General features: G+C 42.7%; 1 protein-coding gene across 1 annotated transcript in view; it reads left to right on the top strand.

Annotated features, from left to right (window-relative positions):
* Positions 1-16,811, top strand: part of LOC122541036 (protein unc-13 homolog B-like) — a 146,486-nt gene that overhangs the window by 60,674 nt on the left and 69,001 nt on the right. The window contains exons 3-5 of the mRNA XM_043677515.1: positions 4,151-4,250; positions 7,936-8,053; positions 12,003-12,126. Of these exons, the coding sequence (XP_043533450.1) occupies positions 4,151-4,250; positions 7,936-8,053; positions 12,003-12,126 (342 nt within the window). The remainder of the gene's footprint in view (positions 1-4,150; positions 4,251-7,935; positions 8,054-12,002; positions 12,127-16,811) is intronic.

The following is a 16,811-nucleotide window of genomic DNA, read 5'->3' as shown; positions in this document are numbered from 1 at the left end:
GTCCGTGTTGAGTCGGTCGTCCGAGATAGAACTGCAGAGGTCTAGGAAGGGGAGGGAGGAGTCTGAGACGGTCCAGGTAAATTTGAGGTCGGGGTGGAAGGTGTTAGTAAAGTGGATGAACTGTTCAACCTCCTCGTGGGAGCACGAGGCAGCACCGATACAGTCATCGATGTAGCGGAGGAAAAGGTGGGGGGTGGTGCCAGCGTAGCTGCCAGTGTAGCTTGCTCATTCCTGAAGAAGGGCTTATGCCCGAAATGTTGATTCTCCTGCTCCTTGGATGCTGTCTGACCTGCAACAGATTTTTCAGCTCTGATCTCCAGCATCTGCAGTCCTCACTTTCTCCTAGGAAGATGAAACACAGGTCACGAGACCACTTTATGTTCACACTGCAAAGATGACCCCGAGTTTCCAGTTGTCTGCCATTTCAACACCCCAGCATGTTCTCTGGCCATCAGCTCTGTCTCAGGCCTGGTGCAGTGCTTGAGTGAGGCCCAGCCTAAGTTGGAAGAACAGCACCTCATTTTCCACTTGGGGACTGTACAGCCTTCAGGACCCATAATTGAGTTCAATTTCAGAATCTGAACACCATCTTCTCTATCATTTACTCCCCTGCACCACAGTCCCTGACTATGACATGGGCTGCTTTTATCACAGCCAACTCATTTGCATTTACTTATCAAATTCTCATTCTCCTTGGCTCACCATTATCCATCCCTTTTGTCTCTCTCTCTCTCTCTCTCTCTCTCTCTCTCTCTCTCTGGCTCCATCTCCGCCTATCCACTCACTCCTTTCCCCCCTTCTCCTCCCCCAGTCCCTGTCTTCAGCATATGTACCATCCTTTCCTAGTTACTGTCAGTTCTGAGGAAGGGTCACTGGACTTGAAACACTGACTCTGCCTTCTCTCTGCAGAAGCTACCAGACCTGCTGAATTTTTCCTGCAATTTCTGTTTTCATTTAAGATTTCCAGCATTCGCAGATTTCCTTTCTGTTTCTGTGTTCTGCTAGTATGTTTAAAGAGGAAATGTTGCTCAGTTTTAAATGAAATGTTTACCTTGTCTCAGTTTGTGCCCGATTTAATTTCTCCCTCAATTGTTGCAGTTGAATAACTTTTGCTTGCCTTTATTCTTTAAGCACCCTGCTCCTGTGCTGAAGTAGGAGAGGAGCAGGTTTTTCTTCAAAGGTAATGTTTATTGGCTAAAAGTGAAATCCATGGCTCTCAAAAACTCGTATTCTGAAACTGAACAACTTGGTAATGTCAAGGACAATCTTTGATGCAGTGTTTTGCCTGAACTGTCAGGTCTATTGATAAAATCTATCCCCATCAGCTTCCCCAATGCCTGGGTCTGTAAACCTAGCTGCATTATCTGCATACTTACTAAGGTGGCCTTTCTAGTTCACCTCCAACACGGTGCGTCCCTCTTCCTGTCTGATTTGATGCACCAGCCAATAAGGGCAAGTAACACGTTGATGATACGTATTTCACGAAACCATAACATGTGGATAGAAATCCAATAGAAGCAACATTTCCTCTTTAAACATGCTAGTGTGTGCTGTTCTTTTAGTATTGATCACAAACATTTGCACATTTCGTAAAACAGAAGAAAATCCAAAGAACTGCAGATGCTGGAAATCAGAAACACCGAGAAATTGCTGGGAAAACTCAGCAGGTCTGGCAGCATATGTAGAGAGAAAGCAGGGTTAACGTTTCAGGTATGGAAAAGTGCACCGGTTTTCTAAAGTGTACACTTTCTAAAATATGCACAAGAATACTCACAAAGTATATACGTCAGAGCTCCACTGTTATGTTAATTGCTGCATTATGAATATGGAGAGGCAATGGCTTAGTGGGATTGTTGCTAGACCGTTAATCCAGAGACCCATGTAATGTTCTGGGGGCCTATGTTCGAATCCCGACACAGCAGATGGTGGAATTTGAATTCAATATACATTAAAAAAAAAACTGATGACCATGAAGCTATTGTCAATTGTCAGAAAAACCCATCTGGTTCACAAATGTTCTTTAGGGAAGGAAATTGCCATCCTTACCTGGTCTGGCCTACGTGTAACTCCAGACCCACAGCAAAGTTGTTGACTCTTAACTACCCTCTGAGCAAATCGGGACAAGCAATAAATGCTAGCTTCATCAAATGCCATTTGGCAACATAAGTAGCATCTCAAGTGCAGGCGAAGTTATAAAATTCTTGCGAGTACAGTAAAGCAATGTAGATGTGATGGAAAATCTGTGAACTTGCGTTTCTTAGGAGTAGAGTTGCTCTTCCTATATGCCTTTGCTGCATTACAATGTGCAATATTAAATGGAGAAAGTGAGGGCTGCAGATGCTGGAGATCAGAGCTGAAAATGTGTTGCTGGAAAAGCGCAGCAGGTCAGGCAGCATCCAGGGAACAGGAGAATCGACGTTTCGGGCATAAGCCCTTCTTCAGGGAATGAGGAAAGGGCTTATGACCGAAGAAGGGCTTATGCCCGAAACGTCGATTCTCCTGTTCCTTGGATGTTGCCTGACCTGCTGCGCTTTTCCAGCAACACATTTTCAGTATTAAATGGAGTTCATAATTCATTTAATATTGCAGCCCTTCCTGAAACTGAGTGCAAATCTCTAAATTCCCTGCAGTCCTATCATTCAAATTCTTAATCTTGTTTTCAATGCCTACATGGCCTTGCCTTTCACTACCAATTCAATCTCCTAGAGCCTGCGATCCTCCATGATAACTGCAGTCTTCCAATTCTGGCCTCTTGAGGATCCTCAGTTTTAATGGCTGCACCATTGGAACGCTACCTTGGGTTACTTCAACCCTAGGATCTTCAATACCTTCCCTAAACCTCCCACCCTCTCTATCTCTCATTCTTCTTTTAAGATACCCCTTCAAACCTACTATTTGGGCCAAATATATCACTATGTTCAAGGTGCTACGTAAGTGAGTTGTTACTGATTTAAAGAAAGGGCTGTTTAGCACAGCAGACGCAGTAACTGTATGCATTGGGTGGCACGGTGGTACAGTGGTTAGCACTGCTGCCTCACAGCACCAGAGACCTGGGTTCAATTCCCGCCTCAGGTGACTCTCTGTGTGGAGTTTTCACATTCTCCCTGTGTCTGCGTGGGTTTCCTCCTACAATCCAAAAATGTACAGGTTAGGTGAATTGGCCATGCTAAATTGCCCGTAGTGTTAGGTGAAGGGGTAAATGTAGGGGAATGGGTCTGGGTGGGTTGTGCTTTGGCGGGTCGGTGTGCACTTGTTGGGCCGAAGGGCCTGTTTCCACACTGTAAGTAATCTAATCTAATCTAATTTCTAACCCTATTTGATACATTTTGACTCAAAGGCACAATATAATAAAATTCACATTATCTGACATCCCAACAACTGGAATCCCTGATATCCCACAATCCTTTCTGTCCATGGGTGCCTCTGTCATTGTCTAAAACACAGATTGTTGTCATCCTAAAGTGATGGTAAAGGAATTGGCTCAAGATTGAAGTGCTTTTCCTGCTGTGTTTTCAGTGAAAAAAATCACAAATGGGGAGATTCTAAGTCACTACAAATTGCTGTATGTATCAAGTCAGCTCTTCAGTCAATTCCAACTATTAACCAAGAATTCCAATTGGTTAACTTGCATTTTTGAGTTACATTTTACAATTCTGAGGAAGGGTCACTCGATCCAAAACATTAACTCTGATTTCTCTCCACAGACGCTGCCAGACCTGCTGAGCTTTTCCAGCAATTTCTGTTTGTGTTTCTAACTTCCAGCATCCACTATTCTTTCAGGTTTTTAACTTACATTTTTGGTTTATTGGCACCACTCAATCCTGGTGTGCGCTGGTGTAGATAAGCAATGCACATTGTGCAGTAAAACGTGAGATCAGAAAAAAAAATGATGAGGTCAGTCAACGTCTGAGGAATGGAAACAGATAAAAGACTGTTGACCTGAAATATTAACTCTGATCTTTTGTCCATATCTCACCCCTTCACAACAGGAATCTCTGACTCTTAACAGAGCATGATTTTGTTACTTCCTTATTTTTATCGTTATGAACACCGCAGGAGGTTTGATTGTACATTTTTAACGTTTTATGTAATCTAGTATGGCAGAATAATTTTACAATGTAGTGCAACTAATTTTTTTTTCATTTTACAGACAAATTTAATACTTATGTGGTTCTGAAGGTTCAAAATTTGAGAAGCACTACAGTGACCAGGCGAGGAAATGAACCCTGCTGGGAACAAGATTACATGTTGTAAGTTGAAAATGTTTTTTTTTAATTGTTCTAATATACCTGATCACACCAGTATGCAGCATCCACGTGCAGGCTGCAGTTACACCACATTGATAGGTTCAGGTGGTCAGCTTGAACATAGTTGGCAAGAGTCAAGTGCTGGAAAAGCACAGCAGGTCAGGCAGGACCAGGAGAGTCTACGTTTTGGGCACACGCCCTTCATCAGGAAGTATACGCCCGAATCTTATGCCTGAAATGTCGACTCTACTCTTCCTCGGATGCTGCCTGACCTGCTGTGCTTTTCCAGCAACACACTCTCAACTCGAATCTCCAGCACCTGCAGTCCTCGCTTTCTCCTCTCAGAGAGAAGTGATGTCATGTGCCATCACTTGTGTTGCTTCTGCTAGACGTTGTTGAGCATATCGGTGCTTATATCCATCACAGACTTTCTCTTGAAGCCAGTTTGTGACAATTGTGGCAATCTTTGCTTGTCTTTTAGCTGTAAAGGATGAATACTTTGAGGAGAAAGTGAGGTCGGCAGATGCTGGAGATCAGAGCTGAAAATGTGTTGCTGGAAAAGCGCAGCAGGTCAGGCAGCATCCAGGGAACAGGAGAATCGACGTTTCGGGCATAAGCCTGAAGAAGGGCTTATGCCCGAAACGTCGATGCTCCTGTTCCCTGGATGCTGCCTGACCTGCGCTTTTCCAGCAACACATTTTCAGCTGTAAAGGATGAATAATCAGTTTGATGGAGTGGCAAGAGCATCCTGCAATTTTCTTTAACAATCCAACCCCTCAGGTTGCAACTTTTATATGGGACTCAGTGGTATGAGACATCCTCCTTGATAATCTCTCTCTCTCTGCATTGGTTTACTGTACGTGGGAATTGGATTGGAACCGGATTTGTGAGTTAACTTGCCGTCGTTACATTGACCTACACGTCAATTAAGACTCTAGCCTGAGGATATAAAAATGAGCAAGTTGTTTACAGCAGGTTTTGAAAATGCTGTACAACACATTTTTATTTGAGTGCTGGGCAGGGGATGGACTAGTAAAGATTTTAGAAGCGCGTATAGGGTAAAATCCCAAAATGTTTCTCCCAATCTTCCATCATAACTTCAATACAATCTGAGAGACTTTGGGGAAAATAATATGTTTTTTTTGGGAAAAAAGATCTGCCCCCTCTCCCCACCCACAGCATGGCCACATAAAAAGCACAGAAACTGGCCCGCAAAACACAGGGATTAAGCCTGCCAACACATACAGAACTCACCACAATGCCTCAGTCTCGGCCAAACAGGATAACAAAGAAACCAGACATGGCCAAGCTATTCCCAGACCAGAGAATACACTTCTCAAACAGCCTTCACAGTAAAGCTTTCAGCACTGTGTCCCAATACCTTAAGGTCAGGCTCGCTTCCCATTGAAACCAATACTGTATAAACAAAGAGGGACCCCGGAAGACTTCGCTCGTGGGAGAAACACAATGGACACACCTGAATGCCAGGAAAAGGGGCATTTACACATAGTCGCGCGGATGGGAAATACAATGAAAAATCCTCTAGAAGAGCATTCTGGCCATTTGTGCAGGGAATCAGTTCTGTCCTGATGAAGGGCTTTGCCCGAAACATCGATTTTCAGATGCTGCCTGACCTGCTGTGCTTTTCCAGCACCATTCTAATCTTGGCTCTAATCTCCAGCATCTGCAGTACTCACTTCTGCCCTCTGGTCAATTTCTCTTCCACAATATCGCTTTGTTTAATAATCCGCTTGTCAATTTCACCATGATCCTTGTTTATGGTCTCTGATCCATTGGGCTGATTTTCTTCCGAGAGTTTTCTTGGTAATTGCAGCTTGCAACTGCATGCAGATTTCATTGTTTATTTTATGGCAGGCCTTGGGTCTCACCATTGAGTTGATTCAAGGTTTTAATTATTCAACCATGTTGAAACAGAAAGTGCTGTAGGAACTCAGTGGGTTTGGCAGCATCTGTGGAGACAGAAACCAAGATAAGGTTTTGAATCAAAATGAATCTCCATGAGAATGCTGCCAGACCTGCTGGGGTTCTCTGGTGCTTGCTGCTTTAGTTTCTGATCTCCAGCAATCCTGCAGGATTTTGGTTTCGATTTAGTACAGTATCTGTGATCATAACACCCAGGGAGTCTTACAAACCCCACTCGTGGTGGTATCGCTGCAGATAGAGAGCCAACCATCAGTCACTATGTGTGACTGCAGACCTGTCCTGGCTGTGTGACTGGTGCTCTGTTTACTGGGCCACAGGATGCATGTGTTGGCATGACAACAGTGGAAAATCCAGTGGAAAGTCGGTAGTTGCCAGAATTGTGGACATCAGCCTGCAATTACTGTGGTCCTCTGATTCTAGCCTGTTGAGCATTCCCAAGTTGGATTGGGAAGCCATTTCTTCAGTTGCCTATGGCCTAAACTCTGGAATATCCTCAACATACATGTTCGCCTATCTCACCTTCTTCCGATAAAATACCCCTTAAAACCCATTTTAGCTCTTATGAGCTTACACAGATGTGCTGATGAAACATATTATAACTGCATACACTATGCAGTTTCCTTGGAAACCCTCTGGAAAATACTAAATATGATTTTCTGCTCCTCGAGGCTGCTTGGTCACAGACAACCATGTCCACTGCAATAGTTTGTTTTGACTTTGAAAAAACAAACTGTATCTCAGTGCAGGGCACCAACACAGTGAATGCTAACAATTCCATCTCTTTGGGTAACAGAATATTGTCTCCAGGTGTATCATTTAGTTCGGCCATCTGAAGTGAATGTATGAGTTGTATGGCAAAATATCCTCGCCTGAATCCTATCAAAATCCAGGAAAAATTGCAGAAATCTGCCCCTGTTTGATCCACATCATTTATTTGCACGAATGAAAAGGACAAACATTAAGTGATGATGTATGTTAAATATGTTTAAAATATATCTATTTCAAAGGGTTTCTGATCTGCTGTAAACATTCTCTGAAATACAATCTGCCGATCATTTCAGTACTGTTGTCCAACTAATAATTCTGCTAATAGAATGCAGAATAACATTGTCCCTCAAGGTCCTTCAATTCACTGCCACTCGAGTCCTTTGGTGTGCTCGGGCAACGTACATCTATCCTGTTCCTGAAAGGACTGGCGAGAATTCTTGCCTCTGGATTGACTGCCAGCTGTCCCAGGGTGAATCAACTAAGCCAAAACTGGCTTTAAAAGAGGATACTCCGTGTAATTAGTATCCAAGGCCACGCCAATATCCATGGTTTACCTAACTTTGTGCATTACTGCAACAACTCAACACTTGTGAATACAGAAAGTGCTTCCATTGATCATTGTTCAAAGTTTTGCAAAATAGTTAAGTGCAATAGGATTTTGAAGGATGTTGATAGATGTGTGAGAAATCTGACAAATTAATCTGATTGATATGGAATTTTGTTTTTAATTTACATTTTCCTCATTGCAATTCTCTTGAGTAATAGCAATAAGCGAATTTCCTTTTGTTACTTTTCTTTGTAGTCTTTTGGTCTGATGATGTTCCATACAACAGTAAAAGAGTAATTACTAATGCTCAGGTATCTGTTTTTTATGCCCTTGTATTTTCTTTCTACTTATTGAAAGGAAATTGGTCAATTAATTACAAAGTGACGTGTTTTCGCCACACGATTTAAGAAAGCTGCTTTTCTCTTACAGTGAAATAAATGATTTAAGGAAGGGCCTTGTTGTTGAAGTATGGGACAAAGGTTTGATATGGGACACACTCCTGGGAACTGCATGGATTCCACTCAAAAAAATTGAACATGCAATGGACGTAAGTTTGATTTTTATTTAACTGAGGAATGGCTTGTGTTTGAATTTTAAAATTGTGGGTTCAAGTTCCATTCCAAGAATTCATAGAATCACTATAGTGTTGGGTGCAGGCCATTCAGTCTACACTGACCCCATAAAGAGCATCCCACCCAGACCACTTCCCTACCCTATCCCTGTAATCCTGCATTTCCCATGGCCAATGCATCTAACCTGCACATCCCCTGAATGCAATGGGCAATTGAGCATGACCAATCCACCCAAACCTGCAATTCTTTGGACTGTGGGAGGAAAGCAGAGCACCCGCAGGAAACCCACGCAGACACAGGGAGAATGTGCACAGACAGACACCTGAGGCTGGAATCGAACCCGAGTCCCTCGTGCTTTGAGACAGCAGTGCTAAACGCTGAGCCACTGTGCCTCTCATCAAGACAAATATTACAATTTTTAGTATTGAGAATGTGAAGCACAGTTGAAGGTGTTGTGTTTTGTCATTCCTCTCTGGTCCTGTTTTAAGGAAGAGCAGAGTATTATCTTCTGTGTCTTGGCCAATAGTCTGATTTTGTGATGGATTACTATCAGGTCATCGTCATATTGCTGTTTGTAGGAGCTCTTGTGTAGAAATTGGTTGTCACACTTCTGCATTAGAGCCAAAAGTGCACTTCCAAAATACTTCATTGAGGGCAAAATGGTCTGAGGACATGAATGGTGCTATAGAAATGCAAGGATTTTTCAGAAAAATCTTTAGTGTGAGATCTCGTTTGCCCAAGACATTCCTGCTTGTTTATCCTAAAATTTATAATTCAGCCAAAGGTAACCTGTGTTTGATATCGCAATCACTAGCTGTGTCTTTGGGCAGTATTTAACATAAAAGGGATTGGTTAGCTGAGTTGGCGAGAGTGATGCCAACAGTGTGGGTTCAATTCCTGTGATGGTTGAGATCCCACCATCTCAGCCTCTCTGAGCGGAGACAGAGTGAGTGGGCCAATTCCCGGAGCAGGGACAGAGTGAGTGAGCTGATTCCTGGGTGATTCCAGGCTGGATTCGCCGCTTGCCTATGGTGTGCTGATCCTCAGGGTAACCCTCCACCCCGCACTCTCTCCAGTACGGAGCAGCCCCGAGGTCCTTCGGTGCTAAGGCAACCTTACTTAATAAAAGGCTCTCAGTCAGACAGAGTGCCTTTGAACTTTGCGATCCCCTGGAAGCAGTCTGCAGCCCAACATGGGGAGTCCCTTTTTCCACTGCAGGATGAATATGGTGATATGATGAAGGCATTAATTTCCCATTTAGGGGTTTCAATTTCTGCTACAACTTAATTTGGTGGTGCAACGTAATCAGGGCAGCAGCACTGTTCCCAATCACCCTCCTGCCTAATTCAATGCCTGCTGTGCCAACAAACTCACCAGGAGAGGAGCATGAAGTTCTGAGTAATCTAAGTTGGCAGAGTTCAATTATTGCACACAAACAAGACACGAACCATAGGTACACCTCCACTCAACAAGCTTCTTATGCATCTCGGAAATCTTCTTTCTGGTGGTTCACACGTTTTTGTGGCTCAAAGAGTGAGCATAATTTCTGACTATATTTAAACTGAGATCGATAGCTTCTTGAGTATCAAGAGGATCAAGGATTATGGGCAGAAAGTGGGAACATGGGGATGAGAAAACTATCAGCCATGATTGAATGGTGAAGCAGACTTGATGGGCTGAATGGCCTAATTTTTGCTCCTATGTCTTGTGGTAATATGTCTTTTGTAGATTCCTGGAAGGGATTTGCATCTTGTAAATAGTACACACTGCTGCGGTGGTGGTGAAGGTGATAGATATTTAAGTTAGAAGATGGGTAAAAGTCAAGCATGAGAGATTTGTGCCTTCTGTATTTGAGAATGGCGCACCTTGAATAGAATAGAATAGAATGGCCTTTGTTGTCATGTGCACTCAGGAATGCAATGAAGAGTTCCAAATGGCCCCACTCGGCAAGATTTAGGTGCTGTGTACCTAGGCACAGATACTTGAAATGTTGTAACTGAGTTTAAAAAAATCAATAGGTTAGCATGGTCACAGAGTTTAAAAAGTCCAGAATGATAATAGAAAGTGACTGAAGTTCCAGTCCCTTTCCAACATGAATCTGTGCCCACAGGCCCCTGAACACGAGGCCACATTACCTCCACATGCCGGCCTCTGCTCAGGATTCACTCCGATTGTTCTGTTCCCATTCTGGGAATCGGCCCGCTCACCCTATCAGCGCTCTGGGAATCGGCCCGCTCACTCTGTCAGTGCTCCCGCAATCAGCCCGCTCACCCTGTCAGCGCTCCGGGAATCGGCCCGCTCACTCTGTCAGTGCTCCGGGAATCGGCCCGCTCACCCTGTCAGTGCTCCCGCAATCAGCCCGCTCACCCTGTCAGTGCTCCGGGAATCGGCCTGCTCACTCTATCAGCGCTCCGGGAATCGGCCCGCTCACTCTGTCAGTGCTCCCGCAATCAGCCCGCTCACCCTGTCAGCGCTCCGGGAATCGGCCCGCTCACTCTGTCAGCGCTCCGGGAATCGGCCCGCTCACTCTGTCAGTGCTCCCGCAATCAGCCCGCTCACCCTGTCAGCGCTCTGGGAATCGGCCTGCTCACTCTATCAGCGCTCTGGGAATCAGCCTGTTCACTCTATCAGCGCTCTGGGAATCGGCCCGCTCACTCTATCAGGGCTCTGGGAATCGGCCCACTCACTCAATCAACGCTCTGGGAATCAGCCCGCTCACTCAATCAGCGCTCTGGGACTCAGCCCACTCACTCCTCTGCCACAGAGTATCAACGTTATGTATTGACAGACTAATTCTACAATACAATATGCATATCCATAACCAACAGACCTACAGATGGGAACTGAGTATGGGACTGGAATGCTGATGGATATCTGAATTTTTGAAAAGATAGGAATCTAGGAAAAAGTTGTGGGAAGGCTTTATTAGTTGAAGATGTTATTATATTGGTGAGAGAAGTCCTTAACTCAAAAAAGTAAGATGTATAATCAGTTTGAGGTGAGATAAAGAATAGGAAAAGGAAGGGGGAGCAGTTTGTGGGCCCTGTAACAGTAGCCAAATGATATTCCTAAAACCAGTTGCTCAAATATAGTGCAGAAACCAAAATTGCTGGAAAAACTCAACAGTCTATGGAGAGAAAACAGAGTTAATGTTTAGAGTCTGGGAATTGGCCTGCTCACTCTGCGCTGCTCCTGGACTCATTCTGAAGAAGGGTCACTGGACGTAATGTTAACCCCCCCCGTCCCCCCATTTATCTTTCCACCCTGGAGGCTTCCTGCTTTTATTCCTGATGAAGGGCTTTTGCCCAAAACAACGATTTTGCTGCTCCTCAGATGCTGCCTGACCTGCTGTGCTTTTCCAGCAACACTCTGACCTAAACTCTTGGCTTCTGTCTACCAACGCTGCCAGATTTGCTGTGTTTCTCCAGCAAATTCTGCTTTTGTTTCAGATCTAAAGCATTCGCAGCTCTTTGTTCTTTTTTCACACTCAAATGTAATAATGTATACTGGGATGAAATACCCACTTTGGTTGTTTTCATTGATCTTATAAAGCATACATCAGAAGTCACAGCTTTTGTCTCATGAAAGGAGTCAATTGCTAATTGAAGAAATAAATTGATGCAACTTTGATGTTAAACCTTAGACGGGTTAAGTGTTCAGGCTTAAGAAACTCCATTGGTTCATTCTACAACATGTGAAAAGTTACAATGTGTCACTTACAACATTTTTAGAACTGCATAAAGTATCTTTTCTGAATATGTTTATATTTGAGATACTATAGTGGTAACACTGCCATTGAATCATGTTTGAATTCCTCTAGCATTTTATATGTTTAATTCCTTGTCTTTTCCTGGGTAAACTGTCCTTAAAGAAAGGCTCACAATTAATCAGCTGATTTGTACCATTCTGCATATGTTTTGTTAGGAAGGCTTTGGGACTTGGTGGATTTTGAATTCTGAAGTTCTTACAAAAGGAGATGAAATTTGCGGTGCAAAAAATCCAACGTCCCATAAAATCCTGCTGGATACCTACTTTGAACTACCTGCTGGTAAGTGAAAAATATTGTTTTTCTTTTGATGTCAATGAACTTTGGTTAACTCAGATTGTTGCAGCTAACATGAAGGGTGGGGATATTAATAAACTCGCAAAATGGACATGTAATTGGCAAACAATTTTTAGTATCGATATGTTTACACTGTCACCTTTCAGGAGATTGAATAATAACATTGTTTATTTGATATCAAGAGTCTAAATCAGACAGAGAAGTTAATGCACCAAGGGGAACACCTTCACAAATGGCTACAAGGAATGATGCATCTCAATAGTGGGTTTGTAAACCAGGAAGCCAAGTCATTGGAATTGATTTTTCTAGAGAGGTGTTTTTAAAAAGTACATGAGTTCTGTTTGAACTTGTATTTAACCTTGGTTTGCTCATATTTGGAGAACTGTACAAAGTTCTTGTCTTCATATTATAAAATGGACATAGAGACATTGGAGTAGGTCCAAAGAAATTCACAAGGATAGTACCAGGAAGGGCTGAACAGTCTTTTGGTCTACTCTGGAAAGGAATGACCTGATCAAGATCTTTAAGATAATGGAAGAGAGAAGCTGTAAGATACACATGTCCCTGTCGGCACAGAGAATCATGTGTAGATGCATATCTGTCCCTGTACACACAGGGATATAGCAGAGATATACAAGTTGTCAGTGTGTGATATTGAAGTGTTGAAGGTCTGCACTGGTGGCCGCATTAGTCCAAAAACAGGATGCTGTGAAGCTGGTGGTTTGATGAAGGGTTGAGAGGGTTGGTGACCATGGTCTATGCAGGGACATTTGTCAGAAGAAGCAGTTGTTTGTTGGATGGGGCAGGCAATGAGTGGGCTGCAGCCGTAAGGTACCTATTGTCTTTTACCTGTCGGGAGTTTGCACTGTCTTGTGGCTTGGCGGAGGCAAGAAGAATTTTAAGTGGGAAGTAAATAAATTAAGTTAAGTCTTTAATGAGATGCAAATACATGGATGTCATCATTCAAGGTTAGAAGAGAAAATAGGGAGAAATAAGAAATCGATGTTAAGAATCTGATTTTTCTTTATTGTTCACTCCCAGTTTGTTATTGCTCTTGTCATTACTCTCATGGCACCAGGGAGGAGAAAACTCTGCCCAGAAACTTTGAAGAAACCTGGTGGATGTCTGAATGGCTTGCCATGGCATCATTTTGGAATCTCGGCTCTTTCAAGCTAATGTCACTTAGCGACTTTGTGACTCTGAACATCAAGTTATACTATTCGTCTAAATGAAAACTGAAAGAACTGCGGATGCTATTAATCAGAAACTAAAATTGCTGAGAAGGCTCAGCAGGTCTGGCAGCATTTCTGGAGAGAAATCAGAGTTAATTACCTTTCCTCAGGGTTAACGCTTTGAGTCAAGTGACTCTGCCTCGTGACCCTTGAGCTCTGAGGAAAGGTAATTAACTCTGATTTCTCTCCAAAGATGCTGCCAGACCTGCTGAACTTTTCCAGCAATTTATGTTTTTGTACTATTCGTCTGTTTGTTTCTGCATCTCTCTCGGCTCTTTTGTCACAGATTGATTTTGCAGTCCTTGGTAATTGAGGCAGTCAAGAAGGATTGACTAGAATATTGAAACACATCAAAATTTTCTTTAGCATCGCAGAACGTTTAGGATGGTTGTCTGAACTTCCCCTCTTTGCTATTCTAGCTGAAGTGCTAACTCATTTGAAATTTATGAGTTTGTGCATCCACCAATGTAATCTGACTGTTTAAGCAAACTGATATTGCGTTTGTATGCTCCTTTCCAAGAAAGTGGAATTTAATGGTCAGGACCTCTTGAGAATGATTAAATAATTTGAGGAGGCTTTTCACTTTTGATTCATTCAGTGCTTCACTGGAATGCAGATCAGGAAATAGTTACATTCCTAGCCTGTAATTTTTTATGTATTAATTTAACTGATTGGAAAAGCACAGACTGAAGCTGGACAGCTTGCTGATTTGTACCTCAAGCTGTGTTGTGAGACCAAAGTAGACAATATTTTTACCTATCCCTTCAACACTATGCAATCATTTAATTATGAAACTTGAAAGTTGAACATGCTTTCATCAAGCATAGAGCTTCCTTTTAAAAAATTAAGCATGTTTGATAACTACTGCACTTAACTTTTCAGATTACTTTTAATTTTGTTTTACCATATTGGCAAGAGCATCTGCTTTAGGATGCTGCATCCCTCATAACTCATAGGTTTATGCTCATAACTTCACTGGTTCAGTCATATTAGTTAGTCCTGATAACATTGGAGTGCCTTAATTTTGTAGGAGATTCTCAAACTTTCCTAAATCTATTATACAATAGTACAAGAACCCCACTTTGACTTGAACCAGTGTTCATGTCTTTTCAATTGTCTCTCTGAAGATGAACATTCAATTGTTGAGAGGACAGACATAAGTAACGCATTTCACTTCCCAGTAAGACAATCATACATAACAGAATCTTCTCTTTATTTATTCAGGAGATGCAGGTACTGCTGGCAAAACCCACGTGTATTGTTCAAACTTCATTGCCTTCGAGAAGATGGTGGCGGGGTGCCGCCTTGAAACTGTAGGCTACAAGTACACTCATTGTTAGGAAAGGAGGTCCAGAATTTGACAGTGATATAATTCCCAGTCAGGATGAGACCTGCCTTGAGGGAACCTGTCAGTAGCATCCATCTGGGTTTACTCTTCTAGATGATGGTCCTTGTGAGTTTGGACGGTGCTGTTGAAGAAACCTTGGGAGTGAATGGTGGCAGTGCATCTTTCAGATGGCTACACACTGTTGCCCTGTGCACTGGTGGTGAAGTACTAAATGTTGCAGGTGTTGGGAGGGATTGCCACACAAGTGAGCAATTTTGAATGGAGTAGTGCTTTTTGATTGTTGTTGAAGCTGAATTCATCCTGTCACATCCCTGATAGTGGACTGGCCTTGTGAAATCAAAAAGTAAGTTGATCACTGCAGAAAACCCAGCACGTGTTCTGTTCTTGTAGCAGCAACATTTATATGGTTGTTTTTGTTAATTCTTTGAGCATTGGTGATCCACATGACGGTGGGGCTTTCAGTAATGCTAATGTCATTGAATGTTGTGGAGAGGTCATTTGAATGTTAACTGTTGGATTTATTTGTTACCTGGCACCTCTATGACAAATGCGTTCTTCTCACATCAACCCAAGCCTGCAACACTGTCCATGGCCTGTACGTGGGCTGCTTGTATATCTGAGGAGTTGTGAATGGGACTGAACATTCTGCAGTCTTCAGTGACATCTGCACTTCTGACCTTTCCACAGCTTTAATTTATACAGCATTTTAAATGGAATAACACATTCCAAGATGCTTCACAGAAGCAAAATAGAACAAAATTGTGATGAAGGGAAGGTCACTGATGAAGCAGCTGAAGATGTCTGGGCCTGGGAGACTAACATGAGAAACTCCTGTGGAGATGTCCTCTTGAGGAGATCTTTAACAACCACTCGTTTTACTGAAAAGTATGACATGTTTCTTGCACCAATCAGGACAAATGCAAGAAATCCAAATTTCCAAAGATGACAACTTAAACTACAGGGAAAAGCAGGTGGTTGATTGGTTGGCAAGTTGCCTCTGATTGCCAAGGCGATGCCTTGTCAAAAGCAGTGAGAAACTATAGGCCAGCCCCATGCCTCTGGGTAAGGTGCCAGGTTGCCTTCCTTGAAGAATACTAATGATGAGATTGAGTTTTTGAGACAATTTGGTTGCTTTAAGGTCACCATAACGGAGATTAGATTTTTATTGAAATAACTGAATTTAAATTTCTGAGCTTGTGCAGAGGCAGTTCGCGTATCTGAATCATTATCCCAGCGCTCTGGGATACTGTCCAATTATGTAACATAATCAGAGCCTAATAGTTATGATCAGATTTGTAACTCAAGCAAAACTAATTTGAACTTAATTTTATACTTTGGCACCATAATGAAGAATCAATGGGTGGAATACATCAGTCTATCTTTGTTGACGTGATGGTTGAGTTTGATTTGCATGGGGATGGTAATCCAAGGTTGGCTTCTAATTAGGGACAGTCTGAAATTGTCTGGTGGTTATGCAGAATTGGTTCCTGTTAAGGCCAGAGTTATGGGAGAGAGAAGTGTGGACCAAGGAGAGGGCATGGTGTGTGTGTTTGGGGAGTTCGGGGGAGGGGGGGCAAAATAAATCTATGTGTGGTGATGCACAATGGGTTGGTGTATCTTACAGGACGTTCCTGTTGCCTGATCTTCCTGATTCCACCAAGCCAAATGATAAAAATTGTACCAATTTTAAGAAATCTCTTTGACAATACGCCATCGCTGTTTGCTTATTCATTGCTAGATAGTAAGCAACAACTTTCAACATAATTGAGGAGTTGCTTATTGATTTCTGAAATTACGTTATGAGTTGCTTATTGAGCTCATTTCTGCGGAGAAATATTTAAAAATCTTTATGTAACAGAGGCAATGCACTGGGAATGGACCTGGGAGCCCTTTACTACTATGGATCTCAGGTTGCAACAGTACCATTATTTCACTTGAGGATAATTGAGATAATACAGAAGATGATGTGCCTTGGGGCAGATCAGCTTATTTGTCCACACCTCAAGTTTTCTGCTTCAGTTCACACTGTATCAGATTATCATTCTTGTTCTCCCTGTTGGTCTACGTTTCTCCAACAGTCACCTGCTTAG

This window comes from Chiloscyllium plagiosum, chromosome 36 (assembly GCF_004010195.1).
Source record: "Chiloscyllium plagiosum isolate BGI_BamShark_2017 chromosome 36, ASM401019v2, whole genome shotgun sequence".
NCBI lineage: Eukaryota > Metazoa > Chordata > Chondrichthyes > Orectolobiformes > Hemiscylliidae > Chiloscyllium > Chiloscyllium plagiosum.
This window is presented reverse-complemented; position numbering and strand designations above follow the sequence as displayed.